The 19,625-nt window shown below is 39.2% G+C and overlaps 1 protein-coding gene across 3 annotated transcripts in view; it reads right to left on the reverse strand.

The window, feature by feature from the left end:
- The window catches only part of mylk4b (myosin light chain kinase family, member 4b), a 35,077-nt gene that overhangs the window by 5,497 nt on the left and 9,955 nt on the right, over window positions 1–19,625 (reverse strand). Inside the window, exons 1-4 of one of the 3 annotated variants that reach the window (XM_013265370.3) lie at window positions 17,928–18,230; window positions 2,445–2,526; window positions 999–1,401; window positions 577–797 (exon numbers count right to left, since the gene is read on the reverse strand). In XM_013265370.3, coding sequence (XP_013120824.1) covers window positions 577–797; window positions 999–1,401; window positions 2,445–2,526; window positions 17,928–18,065 — 844 coding nt within the window. In that variant the 5' untranslated portion in view covers window positions 18,066–18,230. Of the gene's footprint in view, window positions 1–576; window positions 798–998; window positions 1,402–2,444; window positions 2,527–3,531; window positions 4,776–17,927; window positions 18,231–19,625 lie in introns of those variants that run through there. The other 2 variants (XM_005462045.4, XM_005462046.2) reach the window with 2 other exon arrangements.

Consider the following 19,625-nt stretch of genomic DNA (forward strand, 5'->3'; position numbering starts at 1 on the left):
CATTCACTATGAAAACTGTCTGACCTTCTTCTTTTTGCTGACTGTCACATTTCTTTTATTTGTAGCTTATAGCACATTCAAACAACAGAGGTTGACCTAAAGTGCTTTTTTACATCTCCAAAAAAATACGTTAAAGCTGAAAGGTGTGTTTTGTTGTGATAAGTGAAAATCACCGTGGTTTAGTCATCATTAAAATGTGTTTTGAGATTTCAGATTGACGATGATTCATCTCATTCATCATGACACACTGATGTCATGATGAATGACATCCAGTGGGACTGGATCGATGTTGAAATTTGCAGTATTGCATAGCACTACTTCTTGGTCTTTTTCAGTGTGTGGTCTCTACTCCCTCACATACACGTTGATAAGATATTGCATGTATACAATACATTGACTGACACTGACTGTGATTCAGAGGACTACATTTCAAAATAAAAGTTCCTGAAATCTTTCCTTACCTGATTTCTACAAACTCTCCCATTTACATGTTGTAGCATTAGTTGTAGAAAGCGACAGTCTACATCCCAACTTCCCTGGACACTTCAGAAAAGAAGCACTCACACACTGTCTTACCAATAATAAACTCCTTTATTTCCTCCGTCGTCTCGCCTTCGTCTTCTGTCTTTGCTTGTTCAGATATGGAGACCTGTGGCTCGGCTCCCTCTACGACCTGTCCATCAGCCCTTTCCACTTTACTGTCCTCCACCCGGCTCTTTTTGAGGTCGTCTTTTCCTAGGTCTTCTTCTGGGACATGGCGTTTGCTACAAGTGGCCACATCGCCAGCCTCCTCAGAGCTTCAGAAAGGAAGGTACAGAATATGAATGTTTGATGTGATTTGAAGTTTCCCTTTTCCTCCCCCAACAAAGGAATTTGCTCTTAGCTGACTTACACAATCCCAGGAAGTAAAAGTAAAGAAAATAATGAATTAAATATTTACATCAGTGAATTTAATCGCACGTAGCATAAAGATATATGGTAGCTTTGCTAAGACACACCTGTCATACTGAAGCACAGAGGCCCTGCAGATCCAGGCTTTTTCTGATTTTGATGACTCTTCTCTATGCGTTGTCTTCACATCATCTTTCACTTTTCCGTGATTTTCAAGACTAACATCTTCTCCATTTTGCTTTTCTTCTTCTTCTTCTTGTTCTTCTGGCTCAGAGTCTTCAAATATACCCCCCTCTCCTTCCTCATCCTGTCTTTCCTCAGCCTCCTTCTGCCTTTCGTCTGACTGGGCAACAGAGGTGTGTGGTTCTTCCAGGATCAGCTTTTCCTGATCCTGTCTTCCACTTCTTCCATCCTCCTCAGCCTCTATGTTTATGTGGGAATGCTCGGCGTTCTGCCTGTTGAGCTTTTCCACCTGTTCCTGGAGCACAGGCTCATTCAGGGAGGAGGTGTCTGTAGTGAAGAAAATGCACGGATACAACCAGATGTTTGGTGAAAATGCTGTATTATATTTACTAAAAATGAATGTAATCAGATGATTGATCATCCTCAGATTGAATTCACTGATCATATATTTACATTTTATGCTAGTCTGCGTGGTCACTTGCTTGATAGGTTTGGCCCAATTCAGATAAACATCTCACATCATCCTCTGGATAGTTTGCCACAGAGTGTGGTAAAGGCACGAGTGCAGATCTGGTTTTCAGATCCATATTAAAGCTGTCAAGCTAAGACCTCAATTCTGATCAGTCATCTGTGTTTCAGATTTTGCTCATATATAAATTGATTATGCAAGCTTGACATGTAAACATGGGGGATTATTGCAGACAAATACTGTTTAAATAGTAGTTTTGACTGTTTTATTCACTTTGCCTTTTGTGTTCTCACTGTTTACATGTTGGTCAATGTGAATGTATCCTATTTATTTAGATATGGTTTCATTCTCCTACTTGGGTCTCTTATACTGTCTTCCCTCACTTTGTCAGATTGCTATGTCTTCAGTGCCTTTTTACATTTCTTTCTCCTCATTGCCTGAATTTGTAGTGTTTTGTTTGATTTCTGATATATTTAAATAAAGGCTGAACTGCCTCTTGTCTCCCATTTGTGCTGTTATCCTTTAAACATGATGAAAACTGTATTTATGTCTGCCAAAACATCAGGAGATGTGGCAGTGCAGCCATGCCAGACTTCCAGTGATCATTACATAGTTTGTCTACATATAAGATTTACATTTTTAAAGGCCTTTTTAATATGTTTCCCATCATTTACTTATATTTTATGTTTTTATGCTAAACAAAACACATTTCATATTACAAAAACAATTCTCAGAAATCCTGAACTGGTCTCCCTGTTATATTAAAGTCTGTTATATTCCACGATGTACATATATTTCAGATTTATGATGTATTATATGCAGATAACAAGTTTAGAAATTTTGTGCTGGGCTCTGCATAAACTTGTGATTGTAGATTGTGTAATATCTTGTTCGAGTTTACCTGACGTTTCTTGCGGTTTTCTCTTTTTCTGGGCCTTTAAACCTTTCAGGCTCAGCTTGGCTTTTTCCTTATCATCCTTTGCCTGGATGGTAACAGAGGAAAGAAAGATCAGGTTTTAGACATTGTGTGTAACATTCAAAAGTGGGACAAAACCTGCACTAGGTGGAAACTTCTCATAGAAAGGAAAATTGCTGATAGATGTAGATATTTCCATTCGTGCAATAATGTGACAACAAGCTTCAAAGCAGTCTCAGTTTCTATTGCAAAGGTTTTCCCTCATAACTCAAGTGTATTGATGTCTTGCTCAGCAGATGCCTCCTTCTGGGCAAAGAGGAAATGTGTGGCATTTCCAATATAGCAGTTGAACACATCACTCGAATCAGTTCCACACTTTAAAAGAGAAATATTCACTTTATCCCTACATACAGTATATCTGACAGTCGCCATATGGTGCAATAAATCTGTCTCCTTAACCCTGTATCTAAAAAAAGCTTCTGAATCAGCAGTTTAACTATAGATTATATGAATGCATGAACTATACAATATATGTTACATGTGTTACACATCTGTAACATGTATTCATATTTGGTTACAGCACTGGGACGTGAGTCTCTCTAATAAATCATGACATTAAGAACTATTAAGAACTTGATGACTGTTGGACTGAAGCTGTGCAGCTGCAGTGCGAGCTGATAAAGACGTGGTCTGGGAAAGATAACCACTGCGACATTAATCATTTACACCTCGGAGGCCGATCACAGTCTCAATGGAAAATCACTTAACATTGCAGCAGGTACAGCAGAGCCAAGACCAGCCACATAGGAGTCATATCTAAATTCACAGGACTTAAACGGCAGAGTTTTAAAAACCGTTGCCATTTAAAAGCTCTTTTAGCTGTCACATATACACAATATGAATACATTCAGTCAAGAGGATACCAATGCAACCATGCTCACTATACAGTAAGACCGTTTATTTTCACTGCCATGTTCAACAGCGCAGATAAAAATGATGGAAAAGAACTTTAAAAGTGCTTTTGCTAGATTCTAGTGGAAAACTTGCTCATGGTGTTTTTTAAACCTCTCACCTTCCTGTTGGCTTTCCGTCCAGGCTGTTTGAACAGAAACTCCACCAACCTGGAGCTCTTTACCACCTCACCGATGAAGCTTATCACCTGCTGGGTGCCCTCCACCAGTTTCTCCACCCCTTCCAACCTGTGTCCCTGACTCTCCATGTGCTCGCTGGCCCTCTCCACGGCCCCATGCAGCTGCCTGCATACTGATTCTACCCCAGACCCACGTCTTTTTCCATGACTTTCTTCACGTATTGAAGCTAGATCCAAACCCATACCCCTGACATCCTGCGACAGGCCATCCAGCTTGATCAACACGGTCTGCTGCATGTTGAGCAAACGCTCCATCTGAGAGTTCAGGAAGTCCATTCGACTTTCCACAGCTCGCAGGGCAACATCATGAGGAGAGCAAGAGGATGATGATGAAGAAGAGGAAGAAGCAGCCTGAGACTTGTCTGATCCATTTAGAGAAAGCTTCCTTCCACCTGGCTTCTGCCCGTGAAGAGGGTTTGGATCATAAACCTTGGCTAAAGAGTTAACAAGGCTGGAGCTCATGATTGACCTAAATGTGGCATCTAATAAAAAGCGTTTACTTAATCTAAATTCCAGTTACTCTCACAAAGTCTCAACTAGCACAAAAAACATAGTGCCAGACAAAGCTGCAGGCAAGTTAAAAGGACTGGAGGGACAACAGATAGCTCTCTCCCAATCCTTCACCACCGAGCTGAGTTTTAAGAATAGCAAATGGCTGTTCTCCCAATTACAGTGCAACACCCCCGTGGACGTAAGGGACTCGGTGGCCAGTGAAAAGAGCTGAGGGCTCGAGTGTACAGTGGGGGATGCTGGGGAGGGTCACTATGTGACATTTGAGATACTTCAAAAGCCCTACAGTCGGGTGTTAGAATCCCAAGAATGCCGAACTAAATATGATGCTGTAAAAAGCAAGATAAACAAATATATTTTAGGGCCAATAAAGAAAAACATAAGATCTCTAAATCTGAAGAGCCCGTGCCATTTTTCAGCAGGTTTAGTCACATTACACCATTAATCACATTTTCATTTTGTTTTTCACATTGTAACAAGATTGAAGGAGAGATGCCAGCATGTGCAAAGTGGTAAAAAAGTTACAAATTAAAGAGGATTGAGATTATTTCTGAACACTGCAAAATACTATCTGTTTATCGCTTTTTATAACTAACTTGTTTCACTCAGAGGAGCAGAGAGGAGCCATTTAAATTTTACCAAATTACCCCCATTCTGAATATTTAGCAGACTGTTTTCTATCTTTCTGCAGTGTATTGATGCATTTTTGTATTTATGGTTAAATATTTTACTTATGGTTAAATATGAATATTAAAGATTTTTATATTTGCTGTTCATTGAGTTTAAAAGTCATCATTTATTTTACAGCTCACTAATTCTGAGCCAACACTGGTCAAAGACAGAAGTTGAGTAAAAGTTAAAAGGGTTTGGTTTCATCTGGAGGCCACCGAGTGGAAAGAACTTCAGAGGTTCCCAATATAAGCCTGCTGTCCACGCACCGTGAGGGACACAAAGACAACGGGAGGAAAACAGGAAACAGGTGATCCAACTGACACCTAAGATCTGTTGATGCAGAGGAGAAGGGGATTGTGGGAGAGGAAACTTCCTGCACATGTTGCTGTACAGAATTGTGTTGCTGTACAGAATTAAAGAGGACAGACATGCACACTGTCGCTGACACATGAGTTCATATTCATGAACAGGCCCACCTACTGAGACGTGACTCTGCACATTGACCTCAAACTTTTCCACATCTCAGTACAGTCTATCTGGAGTGGGCTGAGCGACAAAGCGCTGGCGCCTATATACTGGCACCCATTTGTCAACAACGGAAAAACCTGACCTATACTCTGCTCCTCACGCTGTTTCCAAGTACGGACAGCTCATCAGCTGTCAAGGTTAACACTTGTATCCCCAGTGGCTATTTACTATTGAAGGTGAGAATGATAAAGGACACGGTGCAAGTGCAGACAGAATGCAAAACATTTGGTTGAAATACATGTTTCCTTACTGAAGGAGATCAGTAATCAGGGAAAGAGTTTTCACACTACACTGCTTTATAAAGATTATTTCAAAGCCTCTGTTTGACGTTAATCAAAGATAAAATACTGTAATTATTCAGGGTCTAAAATGATATTCAGTGAAACTTCAGAAACAGTTCTCATGCTAAAGTGGATTATTGCAAGTAAACATATAGAAAAATCTGTTTTTTATAGCAATTGCTTTGTACGGTGGCCCTAAGAGGTCAAACAGTTTAAGAAAACTCTGAAATTATAAGAAAAACAACTGCAAAAGCACATAAAACACAACAGAAGTTGTATAAAACACAAAGGACATAGAAAAAAATGGAGCCTGAACTCACAAAAAACATAATCACAAAACACGACAAAAATATTATATGAGGGAGAAAAAGATGCATGCACAATACTTTCCATCTTTTTCTCCTTCACAGCACTGGTGAATCCTCTCCTTCATACTTTCACTATCTCAGTGCAGTGTTTTGGTTTCTGTCACTTCAGGAGCTGGTCCGTCACACCTTTGTGTCCCCCAAAACACTTCTGTTGTGCTTTTTGAGATTTTTTTAATAATTTGATTCTATTTTATTCAACTTTTGATGTATGCTTTATGTGCTTTTGCAACATTTTCCCATTTGGTGGTGCTTTCTGAAGGTGCAGTACATTTGGCCTCACAGGGCCACCATAGTTTTGCACTTGAAACACCACAAACTAAACACCACAGATTCAACCACTAAGAGGTTTTTATGTCTCTGTATCAACGGCCTGTTCCATAAAGGTATTTCTCAGGAGTTCTGCTGATAACTTGGACTCAGGGAAGAACTTGGTGATCAAAAGTCACTGTGTGAAAACAATTTCGAAAATATCTAGTTAAAGAAAATCCAGTCAGGATTCCTTCATGAATGAGTTCATTTTTAATGAACTCATTCATGAATGACACTATAGTTAATATGCCAGATGGCAAGGCCACCATTCTTTCACTTGCTCTTTTTATTTTTGTTGTCTTTAATTAATTAAAACATGTTCTGTTTTTACTGGGTGTTCATTTTAAAGTAAGATGCTCTGACTATATGAGTACTTTCGTTAAACTTCAGTACTATATATGTTACAGCAAGTGAGCACCGATCTAAAGCATCTCTTTTGAAAAACGTCAGAAAGTTTTGCACTTAGCCATAGCTACTAAACAATGAACTATAGCAAACACACACAGACAGACAAACACACACATGTCCTGACTCAAAAGAATTGTTGCCATTAAAATGCCACATACGCACAAAAACGCTGCATCTCAGGAAAAATGATTATTTTCAGGAGCGGTCTCTTTCGGTTCCTCCATCTCTCCTTCCAAGATCCTTGCCTCACCCAAGCTCAGCGAGTTGCTGCCATGCCACCATGGAGAATGTTGACAGTGTTTATTGTTTCTAAAGGAATATGAGGTTACACAGACATTTCCTGCCACTGCGGTCTTTTTGATTTACATTTGAGAATACTCAAATAGGAATGCCATGACATTTTATATGAAATAAAAATCAAATGTGATATGCTGCTCTGTGGTCATAATTGCATTGTGTGAAACCTTTATCTTTTTCAAAGCTACTATTTGTGTAACAAAAAAACCCAGACCAGATACATTTTAACAGCACTAAACATTTTTTACACAGGCAACAACAACAACATTTTTGCAGATCAAAACAATACTGCTACAACAAAAAATGAAAAAAAATTTTTTTCTTTCCATCAGAAGTCAGATTATATTATACTGTCATATACTCAGCAGTATCTTGTGCTGGTTTTAGAAATATATAAGTATAAAGGGAGTAAACAGTACACTATTTTATATGAATGTATCTTCCTTTTCCCTATTTCCTGATTTCCTTATATCGGTCAGCTCTGAATCACTGCATACTCCATAACAACTACCTTTTGTGGGGACAAATTGTGAGACAGTAGATGGCTAAATAAATCTCCACACAGACTCAGTAGGGAGAGCAGAGCCAGTAGGGTAGGAGCAGAGTGCTGGTAGATTGGTCTGGTGGAAGGTTTAACTGTACCCTGTCAGACAAGCTCTGAAATCCCTAGTCAGAAAAGGTTACATGGTAACAGGAGAGGCTGTGTGGTATAGGAGCACAGTTTGGGAATGAGGCTGACGCAGCCTAGCCACTCTCACCGCATATAGAATTACTCAGCAGGAAGACACAGACAATTTATAATGCTTATTCTACTGCCGTGGGCTTTCCAGTAATCCATTATCACTCCCAGAGCCACAATTATAGACTGTGTCACACACAACAAATGCACGCCTTGGGATGGCTGCTGTTGTGGTAAACCTGGTCCATATTTAACAATGCTGTAGCTTGGCGAGGGAAAGCTGAAACTAAGCGGGACATGGTAAGTAGGTAATTTACTTAAGTGATGCATTTTTTCATATTTTTGAGACAAACATTTTTTCTGAGCCTGCTTATTTATAAACTAGAACACAAAAAAAGGTCTAAAATGTGTTTTCAGTTTCTCAAAATGACAGCAAAATATAAATGTGCATGTGTCAGTAGATTCATGCATGCCTTTTCTATATTTTGTTTCAAATTGTTTCCATACTGATGTCCTTGAAAAGCAGTTTGGGTCAGGTAGACGAGTGTTTTAAAGGAGATGGGAAGAATTAGAACTTGTGGATTAAACTGGTGCCTCCTATCTAAATAGACTAGGAAGGGTGGATGGGATATAGACGAGACATTTTGGACCCACCAACAGCAGCTCAGTGACGGCTCTTTGAGCTTTGGCATGTTCCAGGGCGCTGGTCCAGCTCCGGGACCCCTGCATCATCCAGGGTTTCCCTCCCAAATGGCATCCCTAACCACATAAGATTCACCATACCATCAATATGACTCATACCACGCTGCCTTACTGAGACCAAAGACAGTTGCATTCAGAGAGGGGGTGCTCATCAACCCAGCAGTGTGCCTGACCTGAACAACAACGAACCACATGCACACTCTTCACACAAATTTCATTTTTACCTTTCATTAGATCTCTGGAGAGAGAGAGAGTACATATGATGGCTGCCCAACTGTGTGGAAAAAATGCTTGACTAAATTAAAAAAAGTATGAATGAATGGATTTTGACCAATTAGAAAGTGCAAAAGAAACCTATTGCACACAACTTTTGTGAGTTAGCCTTACAGTACAGGAATTTAAAAGTTTTATTATCTTAGAGGTTTTACTTTGAAATTCTGGAAAAACCTTCATACAGGCTATTTCAGCCCTGCATACAAGCTAAAGTATGCCAACCCCAGATACCGTCTCTTTATAGTTGTACATTTGAAAAAGAAAATTTCAACATATTTTGCACAATCTACACTTTTCCTTACAGTTTCCTATTAGAGATTTAGTCATTGGGAGCAACATGACTCAATTTGAAACTAAAGTTTTGCTAAACCTGCACCATGCAAAGCTGTAGTGATCTGTTCAGCAGAGGTGAGGAGGTTATGTAACATTTTGCGTTTAATGACACAATTTTTCCATTGTTGATAGACCTTATAAGTCTGGCGAGTAGATGCCAATAGGAACAAGTACACATATTATCTCCGCAGCTCCACCTGCTGCTTTTCTATCTGTCAAACCTTCATGTGTCACCACTGGCCGATGACAGTCTGTTCTTTCCACAGTTTAGCTGCCATGATAACCAGATGGTAGATTTAGCTCTCAGCAGCCTGAGACCTCAGCGGGACAGGAAAAAATTCTCTTCATAGAACAGAGGTGCTTTATTACGTCAGAAAAGTTTGTGTGTACGTGAAGCGTGTTTGTGGTGCAGGGGGTAGCGAGGATCAGCATGCGGATGTGTTACATACTAAACAGAATGTATAACCCTGAGTGATATCGCACAAATGTCAAATATTAAAACTGTATCACATTCCATTTTATGCAAAACTAAAAACTAATGGTTTAGATTTATTATATCAAAACTTTTCTCGTACAGAAATCACACTTACTGAAGTGCTGGCAATGGGCTCGGGCTCATTTCCATGATGCAAACATGCAGATAGACACAGTCCACAGGCACGAACCAGAGACACTTCTGGTATTTACAGGTAATTCTATAACCATATTGATGCAATTAGGATATCTGGAGACCACTAGAGTATCCTCCGCAATACTTTTTGGGCTACTTCTTACTTTGGGATACTTTCAGTGTTTATAGAAGGAAATATTCTACATATAAAATTGAAACAAAATAATTGGATATTTAAGGCTTATTGCACATCACATACACTAACTGTTAGCTTTGGGCCACGCAGAGACAATTTTGTAAGATAGGATCTAAAAAGTTAAGCCAACACATATTTTAGTTTCAATGCCCCAAAACATGCTGCACACAGACACACAAACCCCAAAACCAGCACGGATTAGTAGTAGACCATTAAAGCAGCAAATCTGATACGTCATACGTCCAGAGATGGTGTCATACAAATGGGTAAGGTAGACTTGTGTCTTAATTTTATTTATTTTTTTAAAGTCAGTTCAACATTTTTGGAAGAAAACTTTTTAAACTTTATGCTTTTTATTCTAAACAATTTGCTAAAAATTCTCTTTTCCACAACTTTGAATGTGTTTGATTATGTTTGTTATTCTTTGCTTATTTTGTGTGTCTTTGATCTTGTGTCTGTGCTGCCCTTTAGAAATGACCACGTGTAGCTGGGTTGTTTGACACAGTCCCAAGTGAAGTGACAAGTCATATCGTGCATTATCACCACGATAATGCACGATATTTTGCTTTTCATGTGTTTTTTCATAACAATCCAGGAAAAGGTCACCAACGTGTAGCCACACATCTGAAAGCATATTGATTTGCTCTCCTGATATTTAGACTGTAGTATTGATATTTTAACCCTACTTGTGACCCTCACCCTAAATGTGAGAAGTTGTAAATGTATAGACGTGCACATTCCTGAAGTGATGTCCAAACCTATTTATGTCCAAACCAATCTCATCACATTGTCACATCTGGGAAATGTTACGATGCCACACCATCATTTTCAGATAGACCTCCACAATCCCTAACTCTTTAACAGAACTGAACAGAGTAGAAGCTGCATGTTTGCACTGGTGCATAAATACGTCTGACATTAATCAAAGTAAGTGCTGAGATAAAAAAAAAAATGGTGAAAGAGAAACACAAATACTTCTTCCTAAATCTGTTGCTGTAGATATATGTTAGTGGATTTCTATAATCTGTAGTGATCTGGTCAGGATGTGCAACACTATCATTCTATAATCTTTTAGGTACTAGTATAAAGTAACATATAACAATGTAACAAGATGCACTGCACACAGACGTCCACCAAATCAGCTCACTCTCTGGGCAGTATTTCCTTTTAAGAGAACAGTATTGTAGTTTGTGTCTATTCATTTTGCTTTCTTTGTTCTTTTTTCCTAGCGCGGTAAAAATTAGTACAAAGTGAGGATTTTGTTATTTGCTCTGTTGAAACCTATTTTAATATATGTGACATAATTTTTTGACATAATTCCCTACACAAAACAAGGGCAGTAACATACTTTTAAATAGTACTGAAGGACCTTCAGATGAATCTATTGACCTAGAAGGAGAGGTCAGAGGTTATTCACAACTCGATAAATCTTTATATGATACTTAATTACAGTATCTTTATCATATAATTACAGTTTGTAAAAGTAAGTCTGGTGGCTGTATTTTTAAATCAAGTATTTTGCACTTCAGTCTTCTTGCCACTAGATGGAAGTCTATGACCACAGACCCATCATGGATGGCTTTGCCATAGACTGTCTCTGGTCTATGCACACAACTGTTGACTACTTGGGAATCTGGAAACAAAAGCATGTTGTCAGAGTGTAGCACCCAGCTGTTCCCTGGTTACTGTGATCCCCGACCTAATGCCCCTGTACAAACATTTAATCGCACAAATCCAAATAGTCAGTGCTTGCCATGGAAGATCTGCTGTACATGGTGACAGATCATAAACACAGCGTCCAATCGCATATCTGTTTTACTGAGAGATGAAATTCCATGCTGGCTGGCACTCTCTTACTAACATTAGCTATTTTTTTTTCCTTTTTTTTTTTTTTGCCTCTTTCAGCATATTTTACATGCATAACATTTTCCATTAAAGTGCTTAGCATATTGATTAGTTGATTTAATTAAATAGCTATAATGAGCCCATGAACACTCATTTTACTTGTCCGTTCATTACATGCTGCTCTTTACATCCCAATGCATCCTTTATAAAGCAGTCTAATTAAGATGATGCTTCTCTCTCTGCTGTGTATTTTGTTAATGCTGGTGCTCTGCTGCAAACTCAGGTGAAATCTTATAATCTGGATTAAAATCGGATACTTTTTAAACAGACTCATTTGCTATTTTAAGAAGAGCAGCACACCTACTGTTAATCAGTCTAAAAGCTCAGCAAAATGTCCAGTTTTGACTGAAGATATAGAGATAGATATAGAATAATTGTTGTATATGTCATTTATATTGTAGGCACCACAGGCCATTACTTTCCTTGAGATTAGTTCGCTGCACTCTGTTGATCTCAATAATGACTGCCTCAGTGTGACTACTCAAACTGTTTTGACTCTCAGGTAAAGAAAAAATAGAAAAAATAAACATATGTTGTGTCCTTTTCATAATCGGGTTATGTGGGATAACAAATGAAGATTTTTGTGTTTTTTGGACAGGTTTCAGTGGTTGTTCTAAATCTGCCTGCTTTAAAGACTGCTGGGAAGCTGTCTTGTTTGCTGTTGTTTTAACTACTGTTCTTTAATCTGCTAATGTGTCGACAAATCCAAATGATCCCAAAGACAATAATGAAAATTGACTTGAATGTTTGAGTAGTATTTTCTCTCATTCAAAGTATTTTTTCGCTTCAGGCCTGGTCAAGCAAGTTTTCCAAATGAATTGGTGCCAAATACCTGAGTCAGAGCCTACGCACAAAGAAAAATCCACTGAAGCTCACACAACAAATTAGGCTATTATGTGATTTTGTTCCCGACTGTGTGTGGTGTGCCTCAAGCCTTTTGTTCAGTACTGTATATTTTTGGCATGAATCAATGAAAGTTTTCTGCACACTGTACAACACATATCATTGATATTTACTGGAGAGTTGCAAACCCATGCAGGCACAGAAAAGCTTTCTTAATGAGACTGCAGTGCTAACAGTCTACCAGTGATTACATCGAGTCACTGTACTGAACCTCTTTGCTAAAATTTTAATGGTGGTGCATTTCGAAGCTTTTTGTGGCATTATTTTAGAAATAAAACAGCCTGTTGTCGTATACAGATCACTGAGGACGTCTGGGGTTCAGTTCTGGGGAGTGAAAGTCTGTATTTTATTAGTCTGTCACTTAGCATCAATAATACACACTCTATGAGAACACTTGCCAAAGATCTTTCAGATGGCTCTGGTAGTTGTGACTGTGCCAAATATGAACTAGTGAGTGTTTCCAACAAAATAAACATGTGGGTCAGCCCACATAAATACATAGTACTGAAACAATTTGATTACTTAAAGGCCTTCATTGAGAAAACTCTTTTTGATAACCAGATGAAGAATAATTCGATTTCTCCAGTCCAAACTTCAAATTACAAAGAGCAGTGGCATAATAAACTCACACTTCTATGTATATGCCAATAATATTACCATCTACTGATAGTGACACTAAAGAAATTTAAACCTAAAATAGTTTAACACGTCTGCACCATATTTTGATGATAACAACCCTGAAATCTCTCAATATTTAAATGTAAAAGGTAAAAGAAATAAAAAAAAGAAATACAGTGATCATCATTGTGTTAGAGCGATACAACAGGAAAGAAAAAGGATACAGAAATTACTCCTTTTGGAGCTCTGCATGGACACAAAGCTTTGCCCGTAGTAATGTCTATTTATTTATGTTTGTTGACAATGAAAAGTAAACAACTGGGAAAAAAAAGTCTACTTCTGAGTAGAAAATAAGAATTAAAAGGACGGGTATGTTTCACCAAAACCCATTTTATACCCAGCACTTGTTTAACTGAAAACTGTTTTTTAAACAGCCTATTTTTGGTTTTAGGATACAGTGCAATAGTGTAGTAAAAGAAAAACATGTGACTATGTATCCACCAAATATGACTGTTTCCCAACTTGCACATGGCATAATGTCAAAATATATTTTTCAATATAAAAGACAGTAGTTTAAAAAAATGAATTTACATTATTTCTAAAAGTAGTTTTGCTCAGTTTAGTCAATTAAGCCTATAAAACAAGGCGGCTCTGGGTTCTGAATGTCTTTGTGTTTTTTCATTGTGTCATGTGATGACTGTGAGACTCAAACCATTATGGGCTCTTCTCTATCCCTCATGTATTTGCATGTGTGCTAATTTTATCTGAGCTATGTGAGTGTGAGAATCTGAAGCTGGAGAAGCCCTTCTCACATTAGTCATACTCACATGTATTAACACAAGCTGCAGTTTACTCTTCACAAGCCTCATACAAAAACCCACGGTTCAAATTATCTTATCAAATTCAGTTGACTGGTTTTGATTGTAAACTTACAATACTGGATTTGATTGGCTGCAGCCTCCCCGGTGACCCTGAATTGGATAACCAGAAGAGGATGGAGGGATGAATGCATGAAAGTCATGGTAATTATTTAACTTGCCTGTTATATCAGCTAAAACTGACCTGTCACACCAATATTTATACAAATTCATTTGGAATTTCATAATTGCATTAGCCAAGCATATTGTAGCTGAAATTTGCTTTTGTAAAAGTCTTTTAAGACATTAAACCCATAAAAGCTGATCCCTGGACTCTTCACGGTTTGAGAGAATGTGGCTTGTAGTGTAAAAACACATTGAGTCTTTGGGGGAGTCAGTATGATAAAAGAGCTGAGTTACATAAACATGAACACTTTGACTTCATTAAAACAATTAAATGCCTCCCTGCTGAGGCAATTTTGTATTGTTAATGATGCAAAAGAAGAGAAAAAAACCCATCACCAGTGTTGCGACTCTTCAGTTTATGGTGTGTGACAAAGCCTTCCTCTTTGTGTCTCATGCTCTCACACTGTTGTTTAATAGAAAATTTAAAAAGTTATGTTAAACAGGCTTTTTTCCACACTCCAGTTGAAGACTAGATGAAGGCTTTATCCACATTTCAGTCCCAACACTAGTCCTTTAATGTTAAAGAGAATGCAAAAGACTGTACGTGCATCTCTTGCTTAGTTATGCACACCTGTCTGTAAGTGACAGCAAGATCTGACAATGAGGTGACAAAATGTTAACAGGATGAGAAATGGTTGAGTCCTGAGTACTATCACAGCTGTCCTGGTGTCATATGTCTCATAAGTTACTTTTAATTTAAAGACCACAGATTGCACTTCCAAACTAAACTATATATATCCTGATTGAACATGTGTACATGTATATTTTCATCATCTCTTTCTCATTCTGTCTTTCTCCTCCTCCACCATTGCTCTGTCTCCTCTCTCATTTCCACCCATCTTCTTAACTAAAGACATGAAAATGTGCATAAACATGTTTATTTTTTCCCTATATTGTCACAATTATCTGTTCCCACCACATCAGACATGTGACCCTCCCATCTTCAAATATTTTTCAATGAGCTGGATAATCAAGAACAGCAGGTGTTAGAAGCTAACAGTGGGTCAGCTAATGTTAAGATTGAATACAAAAAAAAATCACACAGTTTGATTACATTCTTACATCATACAAGAGTTTATTCTTGGACTAAGTGACCACTTAAAACACAGCAGCAAAAATAGAAGTGCTTACCAACAGAAAGGTTCTCGATGTCCTTAGTATCAGTGTTATTTGACAAAGGTGAAATTCACTGACTCGTTTACTTGTATCAAACTCCAAAAGTAAATAGATGTGGACATATGTTGACAGCTGAGACAAACAGAAGACTGACAGCCTGCACTCACTAAAGAAGCCTACATAGCTGGGATTATGCACTTGAATTGGGTAAGTGTGGCGGGGCGTGGTCTGCGGTGCCTGCAGGTGAGGCGGACGCACCTGCACGGCATCCGCAATCACGCCTAGCCGGCTTAACGTCTGTGCTGACTGACTGTTGTGGTTGTTTTTGGTATGTGTCCGGCAGTGATCTGCAGGGCTATAGCCGTGTGTAACAGCAACTGTAGTTAATAAACGTATGCTGAAAAGCATGAACGAGTGGTCGAGTCTGTCGTGGATCTTTCACAGTAAGAAAACAACTTACTGCAGTCAGCAATCTACTGACATTGGGTGGTGATATTTTACATACTGTACCATAATACAGAGTCTATGAAAAAGAATCATCCAACTTCAAAGTACTTTAATTGGGTTGGCTGGGTGTTCGGTAACGATCGAATCACGCACCACGAGAAAGGAGCGAGTTCATGAGTTTCACGTGGTTGTCGGTAAGTATCATAACAGCAGTGGCTCCAGTGGCTCCAGACTTGCTTGCAAAAGTATGGGATGAGGTTGACCATAGTAGGGACAAATGCCGTGCATCCAGAGCGGGACACGATGACTTGAGAACAGAGTAAGTTTTGTATGTAAAACGTCACATTCAGCCATTTGTTTTCAAATTTACTGCAAGCTTCTGTCCATTACTTTAGAAAGTTTTGCCTTTTGAAATCAGATGGTTCTTTTTGATACACCCTGTGTCTGTAGCTATTATTTTATTACTTATTATTTTGTTCTGCTGGCTGGCTTTTTTGTGCAAACACAAGGTTAAAGAAAAGCTGTTCTCACATGCATTTAAATTAGTGAGCTTTGACATGAATAGACCATTGCAACAGTTTAGAAAAACAATGAAGTGGAGTTTGTTTTAACAAAGGATTTTCCTCCAGCTTGAATATCAGTCAGGTGTGCAGTGATATTTTCTATTCTGCAGAGGGCTGTCTTGCTTTAACACCACGGACAGATTTCTTTTAAACAGGATTAACCTGCTACACCTACATGCTATGAAACGCTTTAAAAACCTTGAATGTTGCTGTGACAGTAGTAGAAATGATAAGCAGAGCTATAAATCTAACAGTGATCGGTCGGTGTGAGGAGAAGAAGACAGAGCAATAAAAATATTAAGCTGACACTGACAGACATTAACTGCCGAAGCACCACAGCACCCAGCTTTATGGGGAGTGGGTCACATTTAATTCCTGCTGGATTATGTTAACATAATAAACTGGCTTACAGGACACAGTATGCTTAAGTGTGGAGGGCACAGGCTTGTCTGCATGGAGTGGTGGAGTTAAGTGCAGTTGGATATCAATTTAGATGTCACTCCTGGTGACATGTGTTTGACGCATGTATGATGACGTTATGTTTTCCACTGACACTCACACGTTGCCTTCAGAGGCATGAAATGTGGCTTCACATGCCTCCATACTATTGTTGTTGTTGGATTTCATTAAAGCAGCATGTTGACTGGGCGTCAGCAGTTCAAGCTCAGTGCAGATGAAAAATGTCAGTGATGCCAGAGATAACTGAGCTGATTAGTCTTACTGCCACTTTACAGTTACCGTCTATAAAACGGTCGGTTTTATAGACAGTCAAGTCAGCAGACCACGTTCACATGTTCAGAAGCGCAACTCTTCTTCTTGGAGTGAAATCAGACACTACCAACAGATAACACCAGCATAGCTGAGCTGAGATATTTTAGGATCTTCTTTGCAAAGATATGATAATCAAAATACCTGCATGCAGTGCCAATGGCTACTGCTATCACAAGCCACCAAAGTGTGTGCCTTTTAGGATGGAGGCCTTTCTCACTTAAGATAATCCATACAGGTGCCAGTGCTGCACATTATTAAACAGAATCTGTTATTTTATTACTAACAGAAATTGTGCCAGTCATCTGAAAGTCCAGAAAATCAGTTTGTGCAAATTAAAAGTTAACTAATGCACATTAATTACTGTGGTATTTATTCAAACCATCATTAAAACTAATTTGTTTCTCTTTTCATTTCACTTTTATTTTACATGGAGGTTAATTGATATAAGAATTTCTTTTACAGGAGAGACGTGGTCAAAGTAACAATCACCACTAACAGTTTCAAACAGAATCTGTTCAGATTGCATCACTCTGGCTTCTAGACAGCATCACTCTGAGTGATAATGTGACAACATCCGTTACTTAATTTCTGCTTAATAGAGAGCTGCAGCTTGTCAGGCTCTAACATATTCCACAACATGACCGGTGCCAGATTTCCCCATTTCTATATTTCTTACTGTTTACACTTGTGCTGTTTAGATTGAGTGACCCTCATGCATGCTCCCATATTCACCTGTGCAGATGTAGCACAGCTGCATTGACCTAAACTACTGTCTCACTCTGTTACCTCTGCATCTGAAGATGATGTAGTCTTTCTTCTCTTCTTCGTGGAGAATAATTTCCACAGCCGTCGCCACAGAAAAGTGGCCACCAGACACACACTGCCTAAGATCCAAAGATCTTTATCCCTTAGGAAGTTATCCATGATGGAAGCCTTCCTCTTCCTCTTTCTGTCCCCACTGTCTGCCTGCACGGGCTGTCCGTCTTATTTCAGGCTCTTTGCCGCCTTGGGTTGCTGGCAACAAGATGTTGACAAGGGAAGAGGCAGCAGGCCTTATTCATGAAATAGCTAGGCTCCTGTATCATGTAATGCTAAATCGTTTGCTTGCAGCGGTATCAGAAGAGGACAGGGTTTCTGTGGAGTCGAGCCACCCGCCCACCCAGCCACCCATTCACCCTCCACCCGGCTTCCTCCCTACCTCCCACCACAGGACCTAAAAGGAGAGAACACGCTGTCTCTGAGACGAGAAGGGGACAGGTGGTGTAGGGTTCAGGGTGTCGTTGCTGTACGCAGAATCAGATGCCTGCTGCTGTCCCTGCTGCTGCTGCAGGCATGTCAGTGAGACCCCTGTGGTATCCTTTAACTTCAGACACAGCACTTCATGCATGTTTGAGCCCCCTTTAGTCTGCCTCCCAGGCAGCCGCTTTTTCCTACTTAAGCCTCACATATAGGCAAAGACAAGTGCATGCATCACTGCAGACGCACCTTATTGCAAACAGTTACACAAGCATGCATGACTGGAAACAAACACCTGCAACTGAGTGGTGCTAAATTTGCGTTCTCGTCAACAGCACAGGTGACATTAAAACAAGAGCTGAAGCTGAAGTCTTTATAAGTGCATTATGGTCTCAATAGTGAGTCAAAGACAGGGGAAAAGGGGACCATCTTTATTATTGTGTATTGTTTATTGGAGGTCACGTAAAAAGGAATATTTGTATGGAACTCTACATAGTCCTATGAAAAATGTGTTCAGTAGCTTGGATAACCACATTTAGCAGCAATAACTTCTCAGTATCACTTTATTATTTCTTTATGCATATATGCACAGCTCCCTTAAGGTTCAACTACACCGTTTCAGTCAGATTGAGGTCTGGACTTTGACCAGGCCATCACAACACCTTGAGTTTTTCCTTTTTCAGCCCTTCTGCTGCTGATTTGCTACCGTTCATAGGAACCTTGTTCTGTCGTGTGACCAGTTGTGACCAAGTTTCAGTTGTCAGAAAAGCAACACCTCACAACTGACTCTAGAATACTTTGGTATACAGATGAGTTTATGGTCATTTTCTTGACTACAAGGTGCTCTGGTCCTGTTACTGCAAAAAAGCTCCATCATTAAGGCTTGACAGTTAGCATGAGGTGTTTGTGCTGCTGTTTGGTGTCCCTCTGCATTACGGTCAGACATTTCTACTTTGGTCTTATTTGTCCAAAGGACATTGTTCCAGAAGTCTTGTGGTTTGTTCAGATACAACTTTGCAAACCTAGGCCATGTTACCATGTTCTTTTTAGAGAGAAGAGGCTTTCTCCAGGCAACCCTTCCAAACAAACCATGCATGTTTGTACCCTGCAATAATATCTCTCTGTATAATTTTAGGGTCTTTACCTTACCGTGTAAAGCACTTTGAGGTGACTGTTGTTGTGATTTGCCGTTATAAATAAAAATGGGAAGGAACTGAATTGTTCTGACTCTTTCTTATCTTACTGTCA

This window comes from Oreochromis niloticus, linkage group LG17 (assembly GCF_001858045.2).
Source record: "Oreochromis niloticus isolate F11D_XX linkage group LG17, O_niloticus_UMD_NMBU, whole genome shotgun sequence".
Taxonomy (NCBI): Eukaryota; Metazoa; Chordata; class Actinopteri; order Cichliformes; family Cichlidae; genus Oreochromis; species Oreochromis niloticus.